At 45.7% G+C, this 26566-nt stretch overlaps 1 protein-coding gene across 7 annotated transcripts in view; it reads right to left on the bottom strand.

The window, feature by feature from the left end:
• The window catches only part of scn8a (sodium voltage-gated channel alpha subunit 8), a 103468-nt gene extending 79387 nt beyond the window's left edge, over positions 1–24081 (bottom strand). For 4 of the 7 annotated variants that reach the window (XM_033015660.1, XM_033015658.1, XM_033015659.1 and 1 more), the window contains exons 1-4: positions 23738–24081; positions 15687–15776; positions 11353–11481; positions 4005–4096 (exon numbers count right to left, since the gene is read on the bottom strand). In XM_033015660.1, the coding sequence (XP_032871551.1) occupies positions 4005–4096; positions 11353–11481; positions 15687–15776; positions 23738–23880 (454 nt within the window). In that variant the 5' untranslated portion in view covers positions 23881–24081. Of the gene's footprint in view, positions 1–4004; positions 4097–4200; positions 4293–11352; positions 11482–15686; positions 15777–23737 lie in introns of all 7 variants that reach the window. The other 3 variants (XM_033015663.1, XM_033015661.1, XM_033015662.1) reach the window with 1 other exon arrangement.
• Positions 24082–26566: the final 2485 nt, after the last annotated feature.

Consider the following 26566-nt stretch of genomic DNA (forward strand, 5'->3'; position numbering starts at 1 on the left):
ACCTTCTCCCCGTGACCTGCGTGGGTTTTCTCCGGGTGCTCCGGTTTTCTCCCACACTCCAAAGACGTGCAGGTTTGTAGGATAAGTGGCTTGGTACAAATGTAAAATGTCCCCAGTGTGTAGGATAGTCTAATTTGTGCTTAGTGTCACTCTGACAATGGAGGAGGCCTTGGACAGAAAGGCCAGTGTCCTAGGTCTCCTCCATTGTCAGAGTGAGGCTAAACGCAAATTGGAGGAACAGCATCTCATATTTCACGTGGGCAGCTTACACCCCAGTGGTATGAATCTTGATTTCTCTAACTTCAAGTAACCCCGGCATTCCCTCTCTCTCCATCCCTCCCCCACCCAAGTCGCACCAGCTTCTCGTTCACACCTAGCAAACAGCTAACAATGGCCTATTTCCTTTATCATCATTGCTTTTTTGCATATCTTTCATCCATTTGTTCTATATCTCTCCACATCACCGTTTCTATCTCTCGTTTCCTTCTCCCGACTCTCAGTCTGAAGAAGGGTCTCGACCCTAAACATCACCCATTCCCTTCTCTCTAGAGATGCTGCCTGTCCCGCTGAGTTACTCCAGCTTTTTGTGTCTATCTTTGGTTTAAACCAGCGTCTGCAGTTCCTTCCTACACAATATTGGGGGAGGGCTGGGAATAAGCAATTTAGGACTGGAATAAGGAACAATTTTACTCAATAGATGGTGGGTGTGAAAATTACTACCCCGGCAGGCCTTTGGAGATTTGGTCGTTGACCCAGGCCGGCCCCTGCAACTCTGATCCAGTGCCATTGCCATGACAACGGGCCTTCATGGCCAAGTTTTAAGACTCACCATTGTTATCTACATTGGACTTGAATCGCTCAAAATGGCGCCGGAGACATGGCGTCTCTTGCGTAATGTCTCAGTGTAATCTATGCACTTACACGTGGGGGCGGCAAGGAGGCGCAGCGGTGGAGTTGCTGCCTTACAGCGCTCGAGACCTGGGTTCCATCCCGACCACAGGTGCTGTGTGTACGGAGTTTGCACGTTCTCCCCGTGAGTTTCCTCCCACACAATAATTTGCCCTCTGTAAATTGTGCCGACTGTCAGATAGAACTAGAACCAATTGTTGGTTGGCACGGACGCGGCTAGGCCGAAAGGCCTGTTTCCTCCAAACAAAACTACACGACTTAAGTATGATTGTGCCTTTGTATGGTAAGAATTTAACTAACCTGTACACAAAAAAGAAATCTCACTGTCCCTAGCTACATGTGACAATAAAGTCCCAGTTCATTCAAAACTGCGATCAGCAGATTTCCCAATGTCAAAGGAAGCTATCCTTATAAGTCGGAAATAAAGCAGGAAGACCAGCCATGATTATACTGGAGCAGACTCAGAGCTAATTGTCCCATTCCCAATCCTATTTCTCCTCATCTTCCTCCCCCTATTCCACAACAAGATCATTAAGATGGTAGCACTAAAATGTCACCATTCAAAAAAAAAAATCATTCCTTGCAGCAACTCTGACAGCTTTTATTTAAAGATTCAAAGTTGTATATGCAAAGATTTATCCGTCGTTTTTTCTCTCCTGAATAAAGTGATTAAAAGAGGCTAAATTAAACGCATTACGGTCCCTTTAGCGGCTAAAATGTCAAATAGGGATGGAGCATTTTGCTGGTTCAATTGTCAACAATTTCATAAAGATTTTAACGGCAGTCCATTTTGTGATGTTTTAAAATTACACACACAAATATTTGCTCTCGATGGAGAAACAAAAACATTAACATACCAGTGTGGCAGAGGTAGAATCGGACAGATCATGGGGCAAAGAACCCTTGAAGCATCACTTAAGGAAGCAAATGGATGACTTCAGTGAAAATACAAGCAAGTTACATTTGTAGCTCATGCATCTCTTAAACGCCAAGGCTGAATAGAGAATTATAAATTTTAAAAAAAATAAATCAACTCTTGATCGATATTGCTCAAAAGGAAAAGGCAAAATCAAAGCAATTTCAAGCCATTGAATGGAAAATTGAGTGTGGAATCTTTAATATGTTTGATATATCTGCCATGCTGTCAATTTATGAGATGGGTATGAATGGAAGCTCTTTATCCTTGGGAATCATTATTAATAATTCTAATGGTGATGTCACAGACCCAAGATGGGTGCTTGGCTGGGACGATGGCTCATGAGATGGTTTATACCAGCGTGGATTTTATTGCAATTCTAAACAAGGGCATTTGAAGGAGGTGCAGTGGGTAGAGTTGCTGCCTTACAGCGCCAGAGACCCGGGTTCGATCCTGACTGCGGGTGCTGTCTGTACGGAGTTTGTGCGTTCTCCCCGGGTGCTCCGGTTTCCTCCCGCACTCCAAAGACGTACAGGTTTGTAAGGCTAATTGGCTTTGGTAAAATTGTAAATTGTCACTAGTGTGTGTGTGTGTGTGTGTGTGTGTGTGTGTGTGTGTGTGTGTGTGTGTGTGTGTGTGTGTGTCAGTGTTAGTGTGCGGGGTTCGCTGGTCGGCGTGGATTCGGTGGGCCGAAGGGCCTGTTCCCACGCTGTATCTCTAAACTGAACTAAACTAAACCAGACAAAACATCCCACCTATAGATGAAGGCATTTTAAAGTTTAATGCGTGGAAAGATAGCCGTGGTAACTCCAACGGCACTGTGATGATTGGGACTTTGTTTACAGAAGTACCCAGCGTAGAAAGGGACAACCTCGGGCACTGCCCTTAACCAGTTCTCCCACTTATTCAAAAAACTTGCTGTTGAATTAACAAATGGGGAAGAAACCAAAGACCCCAGGACACTGGAAAGAAGTGACAACTACAAATATTTATGTTAGGGTTTGAAAAATAAATGTTGCTTAGACCTTAGATTTACGAGGATGTTTCCAGGACTAGAGGGTGTGAGCTACAGGGAGAGGTTGAGCAGGCTGGGTCTCTATTCCCTGGAGCACAGGAGGATGAGGGGTGATCTTAACAGATGGCACAATGGGCTAAGTGTTCGGCTGGCGACCGGAAGGTAGCCGGTTCGAATCCCGCTTGGAGTGCATACTGTCGTTGTGTCCTTGGGCAAGACACTTCACCCACCTTTGCCTGTGTGTGAATGTGTGTGAATGTGTGTGAGTGATTGGTGGTGGTCGGAGGGGCCGTAGGCGCAGATTGGCAGCCACGCTTCCGTCAGTCTGCCCCAGGGCAGCTGTGGCTACAGAAGTAGCTTACCACCACCGAGTGTGACTGAGGAGTGAATGAATAATGCGATGTAAAGCGCCTTGAGTATTAGAAAGGCGCTATATAAATCCCATCCATTATTATTATTATTATAAAATCATGAGAGGAATAGATCGGGTAGATGCACACAGTCTCTTGCCCAGAGTAGGGGAATGGAGGACCAGAGGACACAGGTTTAAGGTGAAGGGGAAAAGATTTAATAGGAACCTTTTCCACATGGGTGTATGGAACAAGCTGCCAGAGGAGGTAGTTGAGGCTGGGACTATCCCAATGTTTAAGAAACAGTTAGACAGGTACATGGATAGGACAGGTTTGGAGGGATATGGACCAAACGCGGGCAGGTGGGACTAGTGTAGCTGGGACATTGTTGGCCGGTGTGTGGGCAAGTTGGGCCGAAGGGCCTGTTCCTGTGCTGTACTGTTCTATGCTCGATGTGGAAAGGCTGGGAAGTGGGTGCAGCATTTCCTCACCACGGCAAACATGATTGAGTTTTACCAGACTTAGCTCAAAGTACCGAGGCCAAAAAAAAACATGCTTCCACAAGCTTATTTTCAGATCAAGGTTCTTAAAACCTTTGATTCTTCCCAATATTAAAAAAATCTGTGAAATCAAGCAGCAGGATACTTACTTTAGGAAAAACAACCGGTCAAAATGAGAACATTTTCACAAGTGCCGCAAAGCAAGTGAGCCGATGAGTTGATCATGCAACAGGTGTGTCAAAAAGATATAGGTGTACCAATGACGGTGGGGGGGTGGGGAGAAAGTCAGCCTTTGTGTTTAAACTTCCGCTCACCTGGGATGACCGAGATAGTTTTCAAAGCTCGGAGAACTCTGAATGTTCTCAACGCTGAGACATTTCCAAGGTCCACAAACTCTGTCACATATCTGCAATGAGGGAGGTCACACACAAACACAATGACAAGACACAAAACAACTGGAGGTACACATGGGGCCTATGCAACACCTAACACCGAGCGTGGACGTCTTACCTGGAATTACAGAAATAGTTTTCAAAGCCCTCAATACCCTGAAAGTGCGGAGAGCTGAAACATTGCCTAGGTTTACAAATTCTGTTACATACCTGCAGAATTAAATCACAGTTATTTGTCATCTTTTAACCCTTTGAGTACCTTGGCAACAAATCGCACCAGTCAGAGAGCAACGTTTATCTTAAACAAATAACAACAGTAATTTGGTTTTCCTTATGCCATGACAGACACACTTGGTTCCTGGTTCGGTGCAGTCAAGGGGATATGGGGGAGAAGGCAGGAACGGGGTACTGATTGTGGACGATCAGCCATGATCACATTAATAATAATAATAATAATAATAATAATGGATGGGATTTGTATAGCGCCTTTCTAATACTCAAGGCGCTTTACATCGCATTATTCATTCACTCCTCAGTCACACTCGGTGGTGGTAAGCCACTTCTGTAGCCACAGCTGCCCTGGGGCAGACTGACGGAAGCGTGGCTGCCAATCTGCGCCTACGGCCCCTCCGACCACCACCAATCACTCACACACATTCACACACAGGCAAAGGTGGGTGAAGTGTCTTGCCCAAGGACACAACGACAGTATGCACTCCAAGCGGGATTCGAACCGGCTACCTTCTGGTCGCCAGCCGAACACTTAGCCCATTGTGCCATCTGTCGTCCCAAATGGCGCAATGGGCGAAGTGTGACATTGCATGGCGGTGCTGGCTCGAAGGGCCGAATGGCCTCCTCCTGGACCTAAAGTAATGGTGTTCAGTTTAATTTGGAGACACTGCACGGAAACAGGCCAATCGGCCCACCGAGTCCGTGCCGGCCAACGATCCCTGCGCATTATGTCCTCGCTACAGTACTCGCTAGAATTGAGAAGATTGAGGGGGAATATTATAGAAACGTACAAAATTCTTAAGTGGTTGGACAGGCTAGATGGAGGAAGATTGTTCCAGATGTTGGGGAAGTCCAGGACAAGGGGTCACAGTTTAAGGATAAAGGGGAAATCCTTTAGGACCGAGATGAGAAAACCATTTTTCACACAGAGAGTGATGAATCTCTGGAACTCTCTGCCACAGAAGGTAGTTGAGGCCACACAGTTGATTGGCTATATTTAAGAGGGAGTTAGATGCGGCCCTTGTGGCTAAAGGGATCGGGGGGTATGGAGAGAAGGCAGGTACAGGATACTGAGTTGGATGATCAGCCATGATCATATTGAATGGCGATGCAGGCTCGAAGGGCCGAAGGCACTTCACCCACCTTTGCCTGTGTGTGAATGTGTGTGAATGATTGGTGGTGGTCGGAGGGGCCGTAGGCGCAGATTGGCAGCCACGCTTCCGTCAGTCTGCCCCAGGGCAGCTGTGGCTACAGAAGTAGCTTACCACCACCGAGTGTGACTGAGGAGTGAATGAATAATGCGATGTAAAGCGCCTTGAGTATTAGAAAGGCGCTATATAAATCCCATCCATTATTATTATTATTACTCCTGCACCTATTTTCTATGTTTCTATGTTTCTATTAACACTATCCTACACACACACTGGGGACAATTTACATTTATACCAAGCATATTAGCCTCCAAACCTGCATGTCTTTGGAGTGTGGGAGAAAATCTTGGAGAAATCCCACGGTGACAAGGCACAAACTCCATACAGGCAGCACCCGTAATCGGGATTGAACCCGGGTCTCCGGCGCTGTAAGGCGGCAACAGTACCGCTGCGCCACCCTATCCACTTATTTACAAATCTTGTCTTCCTCTTCAATCAGATTTTCCACAAAGCCATCTTCGCAATTCCTTCCATAGAAAGTTTCTTCCTCCTGCGAACCTCCCAAGCATCCGCCATTTTCCTTTTTATAACTATTCCTGATATTATTCTGCTGAAAACGTCTCCAATAAACTTATTTTGGCAGCTGTTGGTGAAATTCTTCAGCTTTGAGGTTCTGATCGCCAACCGCCTTTAATTTTCAAAATGGCACCAAAGACTAGGTTTCACTTTGTGCAAAAACATTTTCAACTTGAGCGTAGCCACAGAGTGCTGGAGTAACTCAGCGGGTCAGGCAGCATCTGTGGAGAACATGGATAGGTGACGTTTCACAGAGTGCTGGAGTAACTCAGCGGGTCAGGCAGCATCTGTGGAGAACATGGATAGGTGACGTTTCACAGAGTGCTGGAGTAACTCAGGGGGCCATGTTCTCCTAGAGCCGGGTTCGACCCCGACTACGGGCGCCGTCTTTACGGAGTTTGTACGCTCTCCCCGTGGGTTTTCTCCGCGTGCTCCGGTTTCCTCCCACAAATTGTCCCTGGTGCGTGCAGGATAGCGCTAGTGTGCGGGGATCGCTGGTTGGCACGGACCCGGTGGGCCGAAGGGCCTATTTCCCCCGTTATATCTCGAAACTAAACTAAAAAACAAGGGAGACGGCAACATTTCCTAGTGTGTTATGATGTAAATTTGTGGGGCGAGCCGATATTTAATCCATAATGAACCAAGAAACAGCCATTTTCCCAAAATGCTGCACCATTCGACATCTAAAGATCTCGAAATATTCTAAATTTGCGGCCACCCACCATTTAATTGGCCCAATTGCTAGACTTAATTCATGAAACAATAAATATGCAAGCCTATAAGTAGGGGCGAAATTAATTACAACAAAATCAGACACCGCAGAATATTCTTACTGGAAATAGTATTTAGCGGGAAGCTTTCCTTCCATTTTCTTCCTTACTCAGTCGATGCGGAGTGCTGCAACGTATCTTTGTTAAGGCGGTGCATGTTAGTAAAAGGTGGACAAAAATGCTGGAGAAACTCAGCGGGTGAGGCAGCATCTATGGAGCGAAGGAATAGGCGACGTTTCGTCCCGAAACGTCGCCTATTCCTTCGCTCCATAGACGCTGCCTCACCCGCTGAGTTTCTCCAGCATTTTTGTCCATCTTTGATTTTTCCAGCATCTGCAGTTCTTTCTTGAACATGCGTGTAACATGTTTGCTATGTACTACCCATCACAAATTTCAGTCCTTCAAATAGTCGTTTGGTATGGACTGGTGCCTGGGTCCATTTTAACCAGCTGCCCAAGCTCCAAAGACATTGGGGATTCAACACCAGACAAAGATAACACTGCCAGATCAAAATTTTTTTTTGTTTCCTGACGAGCTATGAGCTCGACTAACTCTCCAGGGAAAGTTCCCTCCTCGCCTGCTCCATTCTTCCTGCTACAATGCTGAGACTACATTCGATCCTGGCCTCGGGTGCCGTCTGCGCGGAGTTTGCACGTTCTCCCCGTGACCTGCGTGGGTTTTCTCCGGGTGCTCCGGTTTCCTCCCACACTCCAAAGACGTGCGGGTTTGTAGGCTAGCTGGCTTGGTTATAAATGTACATTGTCCCAAGTGTGTGTAGGACAGTGTTAGTGTGCGGGGGATCGCTGGTCGGCGCAGGCTCGGTGGGCCGAAGGGCCTGTTTCTACGCTGCATATCCAAACTAAACTAACTGTACATGTTTGTAGGTTAATGGGCTTTGGTGAAAATTATTTTTGTGCTGTATCTCCGAACTAAACTTGACCCACCCCGGTCATTCCTTAACCATATAACCATATAACAATTACAGCACGGAAACAGGCCATCTCGGCCCTACCAGTCCGTGCCGAACAACTTTTTTCCCTTAGTCCCACCTGCCTGCACTCATACCATAACCCTCCATTCCCTTCTCATCCATATGCCTATCCAATTTATTTTTAAATGATACCAACGAACCTGCCGCCACCACTTCCACTGGAAGCTCATTCCACACCGCTACCACTCTCTGAGTAAAGAAGTTCCCCCTCATGTTACCCCTAAACTTCTGTCCCTTAATTCTGAAGTCATGTCCTCTTCTTTGAATCTTCCCTATTCTCAAAGGTAAAAGCTTGATCACATCAACTCTGTCTATCCCTCTCATCATTTTAAAGACCTCTATCAAGTCCCCCCTTAACCTTCTGCGCTCCAGAGAATAAAGACCTAACTTATTCAACCTATCTCTGTAACTTAGTTGTTGAAACCCAGGCAACATTCTAGTAAATCTCCTCTGTACTCTCTCTATTTTGTTGACATCCTTCCTATAATTCTTCTCCCCGCTCCCGTCCGGCAGAAGGTACAGAAGCTTGAAAGCCCGCAACCACCAGACTCAGGAACAGCTTCTTCCCCTCTGTTATCAGGCTTCTGAACGGCCCTTCCACAAGCTAGGGCACTGTCCGATTCACCTCTACCCCATTGTGGACATTGGACTTCGTCTGTGGAACTGATGCGCTACAATGCTGAGAACTATATCCTGCACTAACTAATGTGCTTGAGTTTGACTTGCTTGTATTTATGCATAGTGTACTCTACCTGCTTGGATCGCATGCATAGCAACGTTTTTTCACTGTACCTTGGCACACGAGACAATTTTAAACCCAAAACCTTTCAGCTTGCAAGGATCTCCAGCCCAAAGATTAGTGATCTTAGCAAGGATAACATTGACCCATTAAACTGCCTGTGTTCAGGTGAAGGCCACACCTGGCCCCTGAAGCCCTGAACCAGCCCTGAACCAGGGAGTGATGGACCGAGGACTGGCGAGGGTGAAGAGTTTCAAAATCAGGACTACTCTGCCTAACGCGGGCGGGTGGGACCAGTGTAGCTGGGACATGTTGGCCGGTGTGGGCAAGTTGGGCCGAAGGGCCTGTTTCCACACTGTATCACTCTGTGAGGCTCTCTGTAACTCTCGATGATGCCACTCTCTCTGCCACTGCGATGCTCTGTGCCACGCTCTCTGCAACTCTCTCTCTGCCATTGCGACTCTCTCTAACACAACTCTCTGTGACTCTCTCCGACATGGTCAACATCATCCATTTTAGCAGTGATACAGCATGCCTCAAGTTATATCAAAATACCTACTTCTTCCTTCTGACTTTGAATTTAGTGTTGTTTAGTGCATTTGACCTTTTCTTGGCCATAGTAAAAACCCTTTCTAAAGGGAAGTATTAAAATAGGCCTTTAAAGCTCAGTTGAGGTTTTGTCCAGCATTGCTAAACTCTGTTGAATCTGTTTTGGTTTCATCTACATTCAGTATTAATTCAACCCAATGTCTGCATTCACAGTGATCTTCTTGCAAACTGGACCTGTTTAGAAGGAGTGTTTGACGGCACTGGGAACCTCATTGAAACGTCACAGACAGTGAAAGGCCTGGATAGAGTGGATGTGGAGAGGATGTTTCCACTAGTGGAAGAGTCTAGGACCAGAGGGCACAGCCTCAGGATAAAAGGACGACGTATCTTTAAAAAGGAGATGGGGAGGAATTTCTTTAGCCAGAGGGTGGTGAATCTGTGGAATTCTTTGCTACAGACAGCTGTGGAGGCCACAAGTCAGTGGATATTTCTAAGGCGGAGATAGATAGATTCTTGATTGGTATGGGTATCAGGGGTTATGGGGAGAAGGCAGGAAAATGGGGTTGAGAGGGAGAGTTAGATCAGCCATGATCAGATCAGGATGACAGAGTAGACTTGATGGGCCGAATGGCCTAGTTCTGCTCCTGTAACTTATGAACTACCGAATTGCTTGCAATGGCAAATTTCTATTTCCACAACTCTGTTTGTGATTCATAAAGGCCTCCCCCTCGTTTTAAGCCCCTTTGGCGAGATGCTTGTATACATCACAGCCACAGGAACTGAAAAGGAAGGCACTTGTTCGAACACCAGGTATTGACAGGCATTCAGTACATCAAGGGCTAATCGTTTGGATGTCCTGCGATTTCGCATTGAAGTGTAACCAGGACAAGTCTGATGCAGAAACTTGTGACCAATGCAAATTAGATGCTGTTACTTAAGCTGTGTGCATCCATTCCACACAAGTTATGTTTCCCTTTTACAAAGCAAAGAGCCATTCTTGTGGCCAAAGAATGAGTTCAAAATCCTGCATGGTGCAATACTCCAGCTCAGCACTCAAAGGGTTAACAATTGTGATTATTCTTTTTGCTAAGAACAGTGCTGACATTATCTCCACCACATCAGATGTTCGAATAAGACATGTTAATAATTCATATTCGGGCTTAAAGGTGTTTAGCAACTGAAATTATCGGAGATACAGACTGATGAATTTTCCCCACCAGATATTTTCAACAGAATTGAACGGAGTGATCAACGAGGCCGCAGATTCCAGCATCTGCATTCTCTTCTGCCTCCGCAGTTGTCAATAGATTGGTGGCGACAAATGAACGCAATGTCAACTCTCAGCAATGAAGCACACTCCAGCTCTGCAATAAAAACGACACTCAAAACGGAAGACACAAAAAGCTGGAGTGACTTCAGCGTGTCAGGCAACGTCTTTGGGGGGAAAAGGAATGGGTGACGTTTAGGGTCGAGAGCCTCCCTCAGACTGAGAGTCGGGGGGGGGAGAGGGAGACGCTATAGAAGGTGCACGGCACAAACGGATGAAAGATATGCAATGATTAGCAAGGAAAGGTAGAGCCCACAATGGTCCATTGTTGGCTGTGGGGTAGGTGATAACGAGTTGCACCGAGAGCGAAACTCAACAGGATGACATTGAAACTAGTATGATGACTAGGGTGGGGGAGGGACAGAAAGGGAGGGTATGCAAGGATTACTTGAAGTTAGAAAAATCAATGTTCATATGGCTGGGCAAATAATATTCAGATTGATGAGTAACGTCATCACCTGTATCACCATAACTGTGCAGGTTGCTAGACATCTTTGGTTATTTGTATTAAATATTATAACCTTTACATCTTCATGAGCACCTCTAGGCTTTTCCAAGTTCAGTTTAGTTCAACAGAAATCCTGTCGGGCAAAATTACATCCATATAACAGAGCTAACGTCAGTACGTACTAGCTTTAGTCAGGCATGGCATCTTCAAGGATCATAACTGCCAATCTCGGCAAATATTAATAAACAGCACACATCATTATCTGCAGCCCTCAAATTTGGAGGGATGGGACAGTTGCCTTATTGTAAATTAAGGCTGACGAACATAGTCTTGTACAGTAATTAAAAGTTAAGATGCGTATGTTAACATTTATGTCAGATAGCTACAAAATAATTGCATGCAGATCAAAACATCAAATTAGTTACACATTTGAGCCATTATTTTTCTCCAAAAAATCTCCAATAACCCACTGATGAGAAATGACTTACGCCATCATTATTACACTGAAATCCAACCAATTCCATGGGTCTCGAAGAAAGGTAAAGCTATCTATGCAGAATCCCCTGGCAATCATTTTTACAAGAGATTCAAAGGTGTAAATGCCAGTAAATGTGTATCTGTGGAGGAGAAAACACACTGACGTCAATTCCGAGATGATGGTGACACGTTCAAGGATCGACAGAGACAGATTTATTTCTCACATCGTGGAAGCAAAATCTTATGCAACATCTATAACTCCAGAGACATTTAATTTCTAGACACTCAACCTGCAAATGATCTTTTCTGATTACTTTTACAACGCTCCCAAATTGTCAACATGATAAAATTCAGTTCTAACAATCGAACAGTGAAAGGCCTGGATAGAGTGGGTGTGGAGAGGACGTTTCCACTAGTGGGAGAGTCTAGGACCAGAGGGCACAGCCTCAGAATTAAAGGACGTTTCTTCGGAATGGAGACGAGGAGGAATTTCCTTCGAGGGCGGTGAATCTGTGGAATTCATTGCCACAGACGGCTGCGGGGGCCAAGTCAATGGGTATGTTTAAGGCAGAGATAGATAGATTCTTGATTAGTACAGGCTTCAAAGGTTATGGGGAGAAGGCAGGAGAATGGGGTTGAGAGGGAGAAGGTCAGCCGTGATCGAATGGCGGAGTAGACTCGATGGGTCGAATGGCCTCATTCTGCTCCTATATGAAACGTGGCAGGTTGTTTAACTATCTTGACACCAATTTTAAACTTAAAAATGCTATTAAAATGCTTTTAAAGTCTGCAAGCGGCTGCAACATATTCATTGGCGATTTAATGTTGCTTTCATTAAAGTCTTTGGTGATGGGGTGAAATTGATATTTTTTCATTTTTAAATCACTGAGGGAATGAATGAAAATTCCAGCGTTATCGACTTCTCACCGAAGCTCATGGTCTTTACTGCACTGAACTGTTATAGCTGCAAAAAAGTGGGCATCTCAAGTGGATCTGCTTCCATGGAGAAGTGAAATTATTTTTGCATTCATTTCTTTTGGACTTTTAGACAAGGAAACAGGCCCTTCGGCCACCGAGTCTGCGCTGACCAGCGATCACCCCGGACACGAACACAATCCTGCCCACACTAGGGACAATTTTTAAATTCTTGCCAAAGCCAATTAGCCGACAAATCTCTTTAAGAAGGAACTGCAGATGCTGGAAAATCGAAGGTACACAAAAATGCTGGAGAAACTCAGCGGGTGAGGCAGCACCTATGGAGCGAAGGAAATAGGCAACGTTTCGGGTAGCGGGTAGAGTTGCCGCCTCACAGCGCCAGAGACCCGGGTTCCATCCTGACTACGGGGTGCTGTCTGTACGGAGTTTGTACGTTCTCCCCGTGACCTGCGTGGGTTTTCCTCCACACTCCAAAGACGTGCGGGTGTGTAGGTTAAACGGCCCTCTCTAAATGACCCCTAGTGTGCGAGGGGTAGATGAGAAAGTGGGATAATCTTAGCGGGACAGTCTTAGAATAAAGGGGAGGCCATTTAAGACTGAGGTGAGAAAAAAAACTTTTTCACCCAGAGAGTTGCGAATTTGTGGAATTCCCTGCCACAGAGGGCAGTGGAGGCCAAGTCACTGGGTGGATTTAAGAGAGAGTTAGATAGAGCTCTAGGGGCTAGTGGAGTCGAGAGATATGGGGAGAAGGCAGGCACGGGTTATTGATTGGGGACGATCAGTCATGATCACAATGAATGGCGGTGCTGGCTCGAAGGGCCGAATGGCCTCCTCCTGCACCTATTTTCTATGTTCTCCCCGTGACCTGCGTGGGTTTTCTCCAGGGGCTCTGGTTTCCTCCCAAACTCCAAAGACGTGCCAGGTTCGTAGGTTAATTGGGTTCAGTAAAAATGGTGTAAATTCAAGAGAGATGTTTAAGAAAGAACCGCAGATGTAAATTGGCTTGGTGTAAATGTAAATTGTCCCTAGTGTGTGTAGGACAGTGTTAGTGTGCGGGGATCGCTGGTCGGCACGGACTCGGTGGGGCCGAAGGGCCTGTTTCCGCGCTGTATCTCTAAACTAAACCCATCCATGTCCCTACAAATGATAAAACGGCATCACTCTGACTTCTACAACATCAGAAGTCTCTCGCCACAACATTGCACGCGCTACCCTCAACAAACCACAAGAATGGTTACACTCGCTACTTGAGAAAAGCCAGTTCAAATGAATGCTTCAATCTAGCTCCTAGAATTCAATTAAGAATAACAACTTGCTGACACACAAAATCAAACATCGAAGCTCAAAGTGCCTTATGCATTTCTCAAGATGGATAGAGGTGGGGTTGCCCTGCCTCATTTTATGCCGTTAATTCAAGTTCCTCACTGCCAGATATTTTTAAATGTTTTGCACCACTTCATTTAAACACTGATGTTCCCCACTGCAGATTACAGAGTTTAGTTTATTGTCACGTGTACCGAGGTACAGTGAAAAGCCTTTGTTGCGCGTATCGCTATGTCGAGGGAGTCCAGAACCAGGGGCCACACACAGTTTAAGAATAAGGGGTCGGCCATTTAGGACTGAGATGAGGAAAAACTTTTTCAACCAGAGAGTTGTGAATCTGTGGAATTCTCTGCCACAGAAGGCAGTGGAGGCCGATTCACTGGATGTTTTCAAGAGAGAGTTGGATATAGCTCTTAGGGATAACGGAATCAAGGGATATGGGGAGAAAGCAGGAACGGGGTACTGATTCTGGATGATCAGCCATGATCATATTGAATGGCGGTGTTGGCTCGAAGGGCCGAATGGCCTCCTCCTGCACCTATTGTCTATGTTTCTATCCAGTCAGCGGAAAGACAATACATGATGACAATCAAGCTGTACGGATCTACTGACGAAGTAGAGACTTAAAAGAGTGGAGAGGTTGTGATGCGTGATTGCAGATCCACGTCTGTGACCAGCAGCCATCTTGGATTCTTGAACCTTTACAGATTATTATTACAACTGAAATAATCCAACCGGATTAAAATTGTGCATTATTTTTAATGCAATGCAGAACCTGAAGACTCTGTTGTGATGCAACACTACACCTCCCGCTGCCTCGGCAAGGCCAGCAGCATCATCAAGGACCAGTCTCACCCCGGCCACTCCCTCTTCTCCCCTCTGGCAAGAGGTACAGAAGTGTGAAAACAAACGCACACACACCTCCAGATTCAGGGACAGTTTCTTCCCGGCTGTTATCAGGCAACTGAATCATCCTACCACAACCAGAGAGCGGTCCTGAACTACTATCTACCTCATTGGAGATCCTCGGACTATCTTTGATCAGACTATGCTGGCTTTACCTTGCACTAAACGTTATTCCCTTATCACTGTAAATGGATAGATTGTCTTTCTGCTGACTGGTTAGCACGCAACAAAAGCTTTTCACTGTACCTCGGTACACGTGACAATAAACTAAACTGAACTATGTTTTCTTATGTGGAAAATAGAATTAATTCATTCTTAACCCCTAAAGCCCTTTGGCATCAAATTTACAAAACTATTTATATTCTCTACATTTAACATTCACCCCCACTGCATAACTCTGAGGTCAATGAGACGGCAATCTGCCCGGATGGAGTGGATGTGGAGAGGATGTTTCCACTAGTGGGAGAGTCTAGGACCAGAGAGCACAGCCTCAGAATTAAAGGACGAACCTTTGGAAAGGAGATGAGGAGGAATTTCTTTAGTCAGAGGGTGGTGAATCTGTGGAATTCATTGCCACAGACGGCTGTGGAGGCCAAGTCAGTGGATATTTTTAAGGCAGAGATAGATAGATTCTTGATTAGTGGGGGTGTCAGGGGTTTTGGGGAGAAGGCAGGAGAATGGGGTTGAGAGGGAAAGAGATAGATCAGCCACGATCGAATGGAGGAGAAAACTCGCCGGGACCAATGGCCTAATTCTGTTCCTATGTCTTCTCCTGGGTTGAAGCAACTCAAGGGTAATTCTCGTTTTCAAGATGTTCAGACTGTGGAAGGAGTAGCAATCAAGTTGTGTCAAACTTTTGCATTTCTGCCGATGCTCTGTTAAAAATACAAACTTTAAAAGAACGTGACATATTTGTATAAACACAAAGCGGGAAAAGCGGAAAGTCCAATTTATTCCACTCGTGAGGCCAAAGTGTTCGATTTCCTTTGGTTGCAATATGCCCTTGCTCACCCATGGAACAATCTGGAAGAATCCATAGTTTCCTCACCCCCCCTCCCCTCCCCGCCATTCTCACAAGCGGTAGAAAGGAAAAATAAAATCCAGATTTTGCCACCATGCAGAGTACATTTCGACAAGCGGAGATAATATTCATAAAGATTGAATAAAGAGAAATACTTACTCCACCTGCTTGGACCAGTCTGGGGGTTTACTAAAGGTCATGAATACACAGTTGGTCAAAATAGTGGCCATAATAATCATGCTGAACAATGTAGAACGGAGTTAAGGAAATTACAGTTAATCCTGGCGTTCATTCATTAGCAGATTTATTAAATAACAATATATCGTCACATCCATGTTTAAACTTTGCTAGTTTCCGTCTCATCAATAAGGATTAAATGCACAGCTTCCTGGATAATACAAAGCTAAGTCTTATACTACTGAGATCCCACAAGATGCCTGGAAGGCCAGCTCCTGTTTGAAGTTGGTCGGCGCTGCGATCCAACTCCAAATCACCCAAATTGTCAACACAATCTCACTGCAGGTAATTTAGATTGTAAATCATGTCACGTTTAAGAATCCGATCAAAGGATGACCCGTTGCCCTGGGGAACGGGCGAGTTGATGCCCGTCAGGATGGGCAGACACCGTGCTTCACCCAGCTGGCAGGCATGGAGATGGCCTCCTCATGCCTAGGCCGGCAGGTAACTGGGTGCATTTTGGACCACGGCGTCGAGCCTTGGGAGGCTCAACAACGGCAGAAACGCCAACAATTCACCGAGGAGACCACGCCAAACTTTGGTTTTGTTTCTACGCCCAGTTTTGAAACGGAGGAGGAGTTATTTCCAAAGGAATTCCATCAACAATGGAAATGGTCTGGCTCAAGCCAGATACAATCCCCAATCCTTGTCCCAGTCAACGGAAGGCAAGGAATAGAATGGAATTCCGGACAATAAGAGCACGTGGCCTCGGACTTCTTATAGGATCTCCACAGTTCACCACATCCCTTGCCTCGCTTCACTGGAATCCCAAGGAATATTTCTCATGTACGACATTAACAATGCATGGCAGAATTAGGCAAATCATCTCACGTTGCACGAAGCCACTAATGTGTACCACAGTGGTCATAGTTAAGTGTTGTAACGAGGGCTTCCATACAAAAAAAAACGTGTGGGATATTGAAACGGGTAGCGGCAACTTAAGAGTTAAAATGATCAGAATTATGACTGGAGTACAAGTAGCAAATAATGCTTCCCATAGGGATGACTAACGGAGAGATGAGCACCTTGTCTATAATGGCCTTCAACTGAGCTGATTTCTGTCTCACCACTCCACAAATAAAACAATGTTGCTTCAGCCAAAAAAGCTCAAAATGAAAATGCTGGAAATCCACAGCAGGTCTATCAGCTTATAAGGTCATAAGGTGATAGGAGCAGAATGAGGCCATTCGGTCCATCAAGTCTACTCCGCCATTCAATCATGCCTGATCTATCTCTCCCTCCCAACCCCATTCTCCTGCCTTCTCCCCATAACCCCTGACACATGTACAGATCAAGAATCTATCCATCTCTGCCTTAAAAAAATCCATTGTTGTGAGCTTCTGAGGGAATTAAAGCTAACTTAACATAACATCCATTAGACACAGATCCAGCCAGCTTTACTTTGCGATTCCTGCAGATAATGAAGAGGAGGCATCAGGCGACACATAACTCTGGACAACTGACAATAGACAATAGACAATAGGTGCAGGAGTAGGCCATTCGGCCCTTCCAGCCAGCACCGCCATTCAATGTGATCATGGCTGATCATCCCCAATCAGTACCCCGTTCCTGCCTTCTCCCCATATCCCCTGACTCCGCTATTTTTAAGAGCCCTATCTAGCTCTCTCTTCAAAGCATCCAGAGAACCGGACTTCACCGCCTTCTGTGGCAGAGAATTCCACAGACTCACCACTCTCTGTGAGAAAAAGTGTTTCCTCGTCTCCATTCTAAATGGCTTACTCCTTATTCATAAACTGTGGCCCCTGGTTCTGGACTCCCCCAACATCGGGAACATGTTTCCTGCCTCTAGTGTGTCCAAGCCCTTAATAATCTTATATGTTTCAATGAGATTCCCTCTCATCCTTCTAAACTCCAGAGTGTACAAGCCCAGCCGCTCCATTCTCTCAGCATATGACAGTCCCGCCATCCCGGGAATTAACCTTGTAAACCTACGCTGCACTCCCTCAATAGCAAGAATGTCCTTCCTCAACTGGATAGATTACACATCAGGTGGCTTTGCTCCAAGAGTCCAGAAACCTAATGGAGTTGACAGCTGAAGCAATTCAGTTTGTAAAGATCTCCGAACTTTTGCTTGGATCCCAGGGCATCCCAATTTTGGCCCCGGAGGGGCTTGAAAACGCTGCTCCCAATTCCGTATTAAATGACTAATCCCATGCCAGCGTAGGCAGTGACATTTGTGCTTTTCCACACTCAGCTTTAGGCTCTGGTACACGCTGGCCTCTCACCGCATCTAAATGCACTGTGCCCAACACAGGGATGCGCTATCCAAAGCAGAACACTCTCAATTTCCTTACAGTGGGAATTCGAACTTAAATTTCCTGGGAGTTACGCAACTCGATCTGTGGAATTCTCCGCCTCAGAGGGCGGTGGAGGCCGGTTCTCTGGATGCTTTCAAGAGAGAGCTAGATAGGGCCCTTAAAGATAAAGAAATCTGTGGAATTCTCTGCCACAGAAGGTAGTTGAGGCCACACAGTTCGTTGGCTATATTTAAGAGGGAGTTAGATGTGGCCTTTGTGGCTAATGGGATCGCGGAGTATGGAGAGAAGGCAGGTACAGGATACTGAGTTGGATGATCAGCCATGATCATATTGAATGGCGGTGCAGGCTCGAAGGGCCGAATGGCCTACTCCTGCACCTATTTTCTATGTTTCTATGATAGCGGAGTCAGGGGATATGGGGAGAAGGCAGGAACGGGGTACTGATTGGGGATGATCAGCCATGATCATATTGAATAGCGGTGCAGGCTCGAAGGGCCAAATGGCCTCTACTCCTGCACCTATTTTCTATGTTTCTATGACAGCGGAGTCAGGGGATATGGGGAGAAGGCAGGAACGGGGAACTGATTGGGGATGATCAGCCATGATCACATTGAATGGCGGTGCTGGCACGTAAGGGCCGAATGGCCTACTCCTGCACCTATTGTCTATTGTCTATTGTCGATCTGATGGAATGAAATTGTTCTCGCTCTTCCGGCTGCCGATTCAAGAAGTTTGGACAGTCACAGTCCGTTTCTGATTGCATTCAAAGGCACAGCACAGAACTCCTGGACGGCACCATTTGGTGTCAGTCTATCTCAAAGGCTAATTGATAGCTGGTGTAAGGGGGGGGGGGGGGGGGGGGGGGGGGGGGGCGCAATAGGAGGTGTTCGAACAAAGTCACCACTGAAACGTCCGTCGTTTAGAATGATGCTTCTCCACATTTAACTTGACCTGATGCTTTTCGGGACAAGCGACAATGAAACTCTCTCCACGCGGATATTAAATGGCTAAAATATGAAACTGTTCTGCTGGCCAACAAGACAGCCCTCCCTCGATGAGTACAGATATCACAGTGGGGGGGGGGGGGGGTGCTCAAGTTCATGTTTATAAAAGTTACCCCATGTGCATTTCCAGCATTTGTCCCAGGTTTTTTTTTGCCTTCAGCATTTCGGGCTGCTCCAGGTCATATTTTTCTGCTCACCCACTGTTGCAAGACGCTGGTCTCATCTGCCACAGCTCAAAACAAAGCAATTCAGATTTACATTGCATTTTCAAACCCGGGATGGAATCTACAGCGCTTTGAACCTGGTGTGCTGCATGACCTGCATTAACTGACTGCCGATAACAAAGACCCTGCCTTTGCATGCGAGCAGTGGGCCAGCCGAGCTGTACACCAGCAGCTGATGAAATGTCGTTTGCAAGTCAGCTGCGCTTCTGACTGCGGGCTGCCAGCTGGCCTGCGTGCATGCTCTGCCGGCCGCTGGTGAGCTGCACCAAATTTGCTGCAAGCAATGCGTGAACTGCGTCGCTTTTGGCCGATTCTTTGCGAGCAAAAATGCGCTCGGCACGCTGGCTTTTGACCGCTTGGCTGACTGCACGCTCGCCGGCTGGGTTGCACCAGCTCCCGTTGCTGCTCTGCGCCCTTGTGAACGATGCAGCCCACATGTGCTTCGCATCCACTCCAAAAAAAATCTTGCAATGCTTAAATAAAGGTGGTAAATTGCTACTTCCGAATTTGTGGGCCCATTCCATCATTCAGAACAGGTTTGTTTACTCCAGTGTTGTCAAAGGCCTTGCTCAGCCGGCTGAAGCCAGTTCTCTTGCTCCCTCTGTCGGGGAGTTTGACCCACCTTTGGGAAGACCCCAGAGAAAAATACCACACAGCCTGGCAGCAAACATTTGCAACCCCTACAAGGCGAATCTGGTTGAGGCAACAAAGGCTGGAGAGAACTCAGTGGATCACAGGCCCAGCAGTTGGCTTTGTTTTACTGCAACCTTACAGAATGCAACATTAGTTTGGTCACCAGAACAGGTTTAAAGACAAACACAAATTCGAACATCAGTTTTGATTCCTTTTGCGCAAAGCTTGCATACTGCATCGATGTGGTGGTGGTTTCTAGTCCGCGTTAACCGTACCGATTTGTTTTAAGGATTTCAAAAACCTTTTTTAGACACAAAACGCTGGAGCAACTCAGCTGGGACAGGCAGCATCTCTGGAGAGAAGGAATGGGTGACGTTTCGGGTCGAGACCCTTCTTCAGACTCAAAAACCTTTATTGTCTTGCATTCCCCCAAAGAAGTAAACGAACGTCACAGGACCCAGGACAGCGGCAAAATAATTGGGTGAGGAGACGTGAATCATTTTGCAGTGAATGATCGATTCATAAAATCCCAGCTGATTAAAATAGCAATGTAAATGTTTCAACCAAGAACAATGCTTAGTCACAGTTATAGCTGCAGTTAATTAGATACATTACTAAAGCAAATCTGTACAGCAAGCTCACAACCAGGGTACAAGGACATGATGCGCTTTCCCCCACTAAAAACATTTTGTTTTCTTACCAGCGCTAAGAAATTAACGTCAGGGAAGCTTTCAATACACATTTCATGAGGACACAATTTTATTAATGGCAGTTAGAACCAGGCAGCCATGTTTCCCCAGCAACTAACAAGCTCCTCATGCAGTCGAACTGTCAAACATGTTTCCATTTGAGGAGTTGCAGGAAGGAACTGTGTCGGAAGGGAACTGCAGATGCTGGTTTAAACCGAAGATAGACACAAAAAGCTGGAGTAACTCAGCGGGACAGGCAGCATCTCCGGAGAGAAGAATTGGGTGACGTTTCGGGTTGAGACCCATCTTCAGGTCCGTTGTGGTTGGAATATAATAGAGCGTTAATACAAGATGGGGTGGTGTTGCTGCCTCACAGCGCCAGAGACCCAGGTTCGATCCTGACTACAGGTGCTTGTATACACTGTGGATTTTTCCGGGTGCTCTGGTTTCCTCCCACACTCCAGAGATGTACAGGTTTGCAGATGAATTGACTTTTGTCAATTTGTAAATTATCCCTAGTGTGTAGGATAGTGCTTGTGTATGGTGATCGCTGGTCAGCACGGACTCGGTGGGCCGAAGGGCCTGTTTGCACGCTGCATCTCCAAAGTTTGCAGTCTAAAGTTATTGGCTTTTGACTGATTGAATTCAAAGATACAGCATGGAAACAGGCCCTTCGGCCCACTGAGTCCGTGCCTACCAGCGATCAGCCGTTCACACACTAGTTCTATGCTATCCCACATTCTCATCCAATATGTTTTTATTCCGATTACTATGTAAGGTGTCCTTGAGATGTCTGAAAGGCGCCCATTAAATAAAATTTATTATTATTATTATTATTACACGAGGGGGCAATTTACAGAGGGGCCGATTAACCCACGTCTTTGGGATGTGGGAGGAAACCGGAGAGCCCGGAGAAAACCCGCGTGGTCACGGGGAGAAGGTGCAAACTCAACACGGGCAGAACACCTGTAGTCAGGATCGAACCCCGGGTCTCTGTCATCGTGAGGCAGCAGCTCTACCCGCTGCAGCACTGTGCCTCCCGATGGGAAGAACAAAGCATAAGGTGAAAGATCTATCAAAACCCCATGCAAACTCGATACGCTAATGAATGAGCTCATCAGTCAAGGAGCACATGTGATGGCTCAGCCGGGATGTAATAGTTTTCTACTGAAAGCCCAGGAACATTAGGAAGAGAATACTCTGTTCAACATGGAGAGTGTCTGCTTCACACAAATGCTGCAGTCACTATATAAATGCAGTGTAAATTCAATGGATGTGTCTGATGTGACATCAGAATGCATTGAATAATTCCTCACTGCTTCCATCCAGTCCTAGTAACCCCACATCCTCATCTCATGTGGATAGAGTGATACAGTGTGGAAACAGGCCCTTCGGCCCAACTTACCCACACACTGGCCAACATGTCCCATCTACACTAGTTCCACCTGTCCGCGTTTGGTCCATATCCCTCCAAACCTGTCCTATCCATGTACCTGTCTCTTAAATGTTGGTATAGTCCCAGCCTCAACTACCTCCTCTGGCAGCTCGTTCCATACACCCACCACCCTCTGTGTAAAAAAAGTTACCATTCAATCTTTTCCCCTTCACCTTGAACCCATGTCCTCTGGTCCTCGATTCCCCTACTCTGGGCAAGAGACTCTGTGCATCTATAAGCAGGGCTTTAAGCGGGTTAAACAATTGCAGCAAGGATTCATAGTTTAAAGTCAAGTCAGATGACTCAAAAAAAATCAGTTGTGTCAAACAGGCAGAGGCACAAAACAAAAATCGTTGATATACGAATCTTTAAATACTAGTCCACAAATGCATTACAAAATCCCATTATCTGCTCTTATGACATTTAAAACGTTTTAATGCTTCCAGAGTTGATATGAATGCACTAAAACATTGGTTCATAAATATTTAAATCAGCCCAATTTTTAAAGGACAAGAGATGAACTATTGGAGAAAATCTGATCAACTTCAATGAAAATTTATTTTGAAGGAAGCATATTTGAATCTGTGGGATTCTTTGCCACAGACGGCTGTGGAGGCCACAAGTCAGTGGATATATTTAAGGCAGAGATTGACAGATTCTTGATTAGTACGGGTGTCAGAGGTAATGGGGAGAATGGGGTTAGGAGGGAGAGATAGTTCAGCCATGATTGAATGGCGGAGCAGACTTGATGGGCCGAATGGCATCATCTTTCTTCTGTCACTTATGACCTTATGAAGTACGACAATAATATCGGGATCAATTAATCCTTGAGAATTCATTTCAGTTTTCTCGCAGAGTCATTCTGTTCTATATTGTACAGGAAGGTCATTACGGTGAAGTTGTACGGCAATTGCTTGTTTACGCCAAGTATTCGTTTTTAGCATTTAACGAATGGGAAAGGAAGGATTCCTTCCATCGCTTTGTGCAGCCGAACCTTGAATGTGTTCTTTTTGAGCGTACCACTTCAAACACAGCGTTACCTCCAACATTACAGACAATACATTCCCGCAAAAGATTAGTCTTCAAGCACACTGTTAAAATGATCAGTTGTCTAAAGCCAAACCATGCAAAGCGTTGGTTAACGTTCCGTTTGCTTTCAGCTTCCTTGGGTGTAAACCACATAGGAGCTCTTTGTGTGCCAACTCTCTTCACCCCCCCCACCTTACTACATTTAACAGAATACATTGGAAAAGTGCAGGATCTCGTTAACGCCATTCAGGTTATCATTTCATTTCCCTGCGAAAGGAAAAATCTGCAACAGAGACTTTGATGATCTCTTCACTTGATCTTCAGGCTCCCTTATCTTTCGGAGAAGTCTGTCAGACAAATTCTAAGCGGCCAACATTGGACGCGACTCTGCAGCAACATTGCACCGATGCCAATCGGAGACCATTGGAGAGGGAAAAAATCTGCGAGTCAACTTATTTGGAGAGAACAAGCCAGATACTCATTACATGGTGAACACATTTGGACTAAGTCATAATAAGTTGCATGCAACCCTGGTTTTGCATTTAGTTTTCCAGTGGGGAAAAAAACAATGGAAAAAAAAACCCCAATGCAGAATACAACATAAGCATGTTCAACATCGCCTACTTTTCATCCACAAACACCAAGGAAAAGCATCACAGGAAACACTACTAAAAGGATATGAATGTATCAAAATTTTAATAGCGAATCTCCTCAGTGGATTCAAAGGGCCTAAAATGTACATGGCAGGTGCGGCACTAAATCGGAAGATTGTTTTCCCTCTGTTTAGTACTATAAAGGTCTGTGAGGAGAGAAGAGGAAACATAGTTACACAGATAGCAAGCAGGAGATGTACAACACATTTGCATGCAGCAGACCAAAGCTATTTCGACTGGGAAATATTTCTCGCCGGCCGTTACGCTTGCAGCGCGCGACAAACGATTTTCGGAACGCAACCCGCACTCGACACGGAAATCGTACCGACAATGGCTCAACTTGGAAGCTGATCGCGCGACTTTGCGCACAGGATGTCGAATATGAGCAAAGGGGATTTAGCTCTTCCTGTTACAAAGGGCGTGCCAGGAGATGACTTGATCTTTAAACGTTAAACTAGTAACTAAAAAGGGACTTCAGAGTTGGGAAAGCAGAAGTGGGTAGATGTAGGTAGACAAAAGTGCCGGAGAAACTCAGCGGGTGCAGCAGCATCTATGGAGCGAAGGAAATATGCAACGTTTCAGGCCGAAACTCTGAAGGAAATAGGCAACGTTTCGGGCCGAAACCCAAGGGTTTCGGCCCGAAACGTTGCCTATTTCCTTGGGTTTCGGCCCGAAACGTTGCCTGTTCCCTTTGGGTTTCGTCCCGAAACGTTGCCTATTTCCTTCGCTCCATAGATGCTGCTGCACCCGCTGAGTTTCTCCAGCATTTTTGTCTACCTTCGATTTTCCAGCATCTGCAGTTCCCTCTTAAACAGAGGGGTATATGTAGCCCCTGTAAACAGGTTCAAATACTTTGTGCATCAGTATTAGTCAAAGCAGAAACATATTTTCGCCTTCATGCCACAATTGTTTGTTCAATTGCCGAGGTAACAGCACGTTTGACCATCATCTCCAGCGAGATTTCATTGACCGATACCAGGGCAGTTATACTTCGAAAGGTTCATTTTTGTTTACTAATTCAACGAATGGCCTACTCCTGCACCGATTTTCTGTTTCTATTATTACTAGAAGATATCCCATTGACCTCACCGAACAGTTTTGGATGAAGGTCTTTCAATTATTCTCATCTCACCCTTCCAAGATCCATTCTCTCTGTAAATGGAACTTACTTAAAACAAAACAAAAAAACACACACACACACACAATTTAAGAGCCCGATGTCTCAATTTCAACCACCCGTTCCCTTTCCCCCCCACCGAACGGCTTCCATTAGTAATCATCTTCTATTTAAAGGCCGCACAATTGTGGTATCAAATATTAACCTCGTTGATAAAGGTCTGTTGAATTCATTGCAATTAACGTTTATATACGATATTTACATATACATATTTCCAAATTTGATGGTACACTAAAATGCTGGAGATACTCAGCGGGTGCAGCAGCATCTATGGAGCGAAGGGGGGAAAAAAGGAAAGAAAAAAAGGAAAAAAAAAAAATATATATTTTTTTCCACATTTGATGTTGTCAAGCAGGAAGAATTATGCGGACGTTGCCAGGACCCGACGGGCTGAGCTGCAGGGAGAGGTAGAGCAAGCCAGGACTCTATTCCTTGGAGCGCAGGAGGATTGCGTACAGTTTTGGTCTCCAAATCTGAGGAAGGACATTATTGCCATAGAGGGAGTGCAGAGAAGGTTCACCAGACTGATTCCTGGGATGTCAGGACTGTCTTATGAAGAAAGACTGGATAGACTTAGTTTATACTCTCTAGAATTTAGGAGATTGAGAGGGGATCTTATAGAAACTTACAAAATTATTAAGGGGTTGGACAGGCTAGATGCAGGAAGATTGCTCCCGATGTTGGGGAAGTCCAGGACAAGGGGTCACAGCTTAAGGATAAGGGGGAAATCCTTTAAAACCGAGATGAGAAGAACTTTATTCACACAGAGAGTGGTGAATCTCTGGAACTCTCTGCCACAGAGGGTAGTCAAGGCCAGTTCATTGGCTATATTTAAGAGGGAGTTAGATGTGGCCCTTGTGGCTAAAGGGATCAGGGGGTATGGAGAGAAGGCAGGTACGGGATACTGAGTTGGATGATCAGCCATGATCACATTGAATGGCGGTGCAGGCTCGAAGGGCCGAATGGCCTCTACTCCTGCACCTATTTTCTATGTTTCTATGTTTCTATAAGAGGTGATCTTGCAGAGGTGTATAAAATCATGAGGGGAATAGATAAGGTGAATGTACAGATGCTTTCACCCAAAGTTGAGGAGTCAAGAACCAGCAGACATCGGTTTAAGGCGAGAGGGGAAATATGCTCCTCAAAACCAGAGGAGCAACTTTTTCCACACAGAGGATGGTGGGTGTATGGAATGCACTGCCAGAGGAGGCAGGGACTATCCCGACATTTAAAAGACATTTGGACAGGTACATGGATAGGACGGGTTTAGAGGGATATAGGCCAAGCGCGGGCAGGTGGGAAAAAATGTAGATGTGGCATCTTGGTCGGCATGGGCAAGTTGGGCCGAAGAGCCCGTTTCCGTGTTGTATGAATGTCAGATGATTGATTGATTGATTGAATAAGTTTATTGGCCAAGTATTCACATACAAGGAATTTGCCTTGGTGCTCCGCCCGCAGGTGACAACATGATACGCAGTGACTGTTAGGAATGACACATAAAACATTAAATCAGGCCAGATTTAGCAATGATATTGATGGGATTGAGCAGAGCTATGAAGCCATATGACTAAAGCACACGCTCGATACCTTAAAGAGATTCAGGTGCGTTAACCTGCAAGTATTGACTGCAATTTGCCGTAATTTTCCTTACGAGGTGTTCGATGGTGACCAAGCACAGC

Source organism: Amblyraja radiata, chromosome 46 (assembly GCF_010909765.2).
Source record: "Amblyraja radiata isolate CabotCenter1 chromosome 46, sAmbRad1.1.pri, whole genome shotgun sequence".
NCBI classification, from domain to species: Eukaryota; Metazoa; Chordata; class Chondrichthyes; order Rajiformes; family Rajidae; genus Amblyraja; species Amblyraja radiata.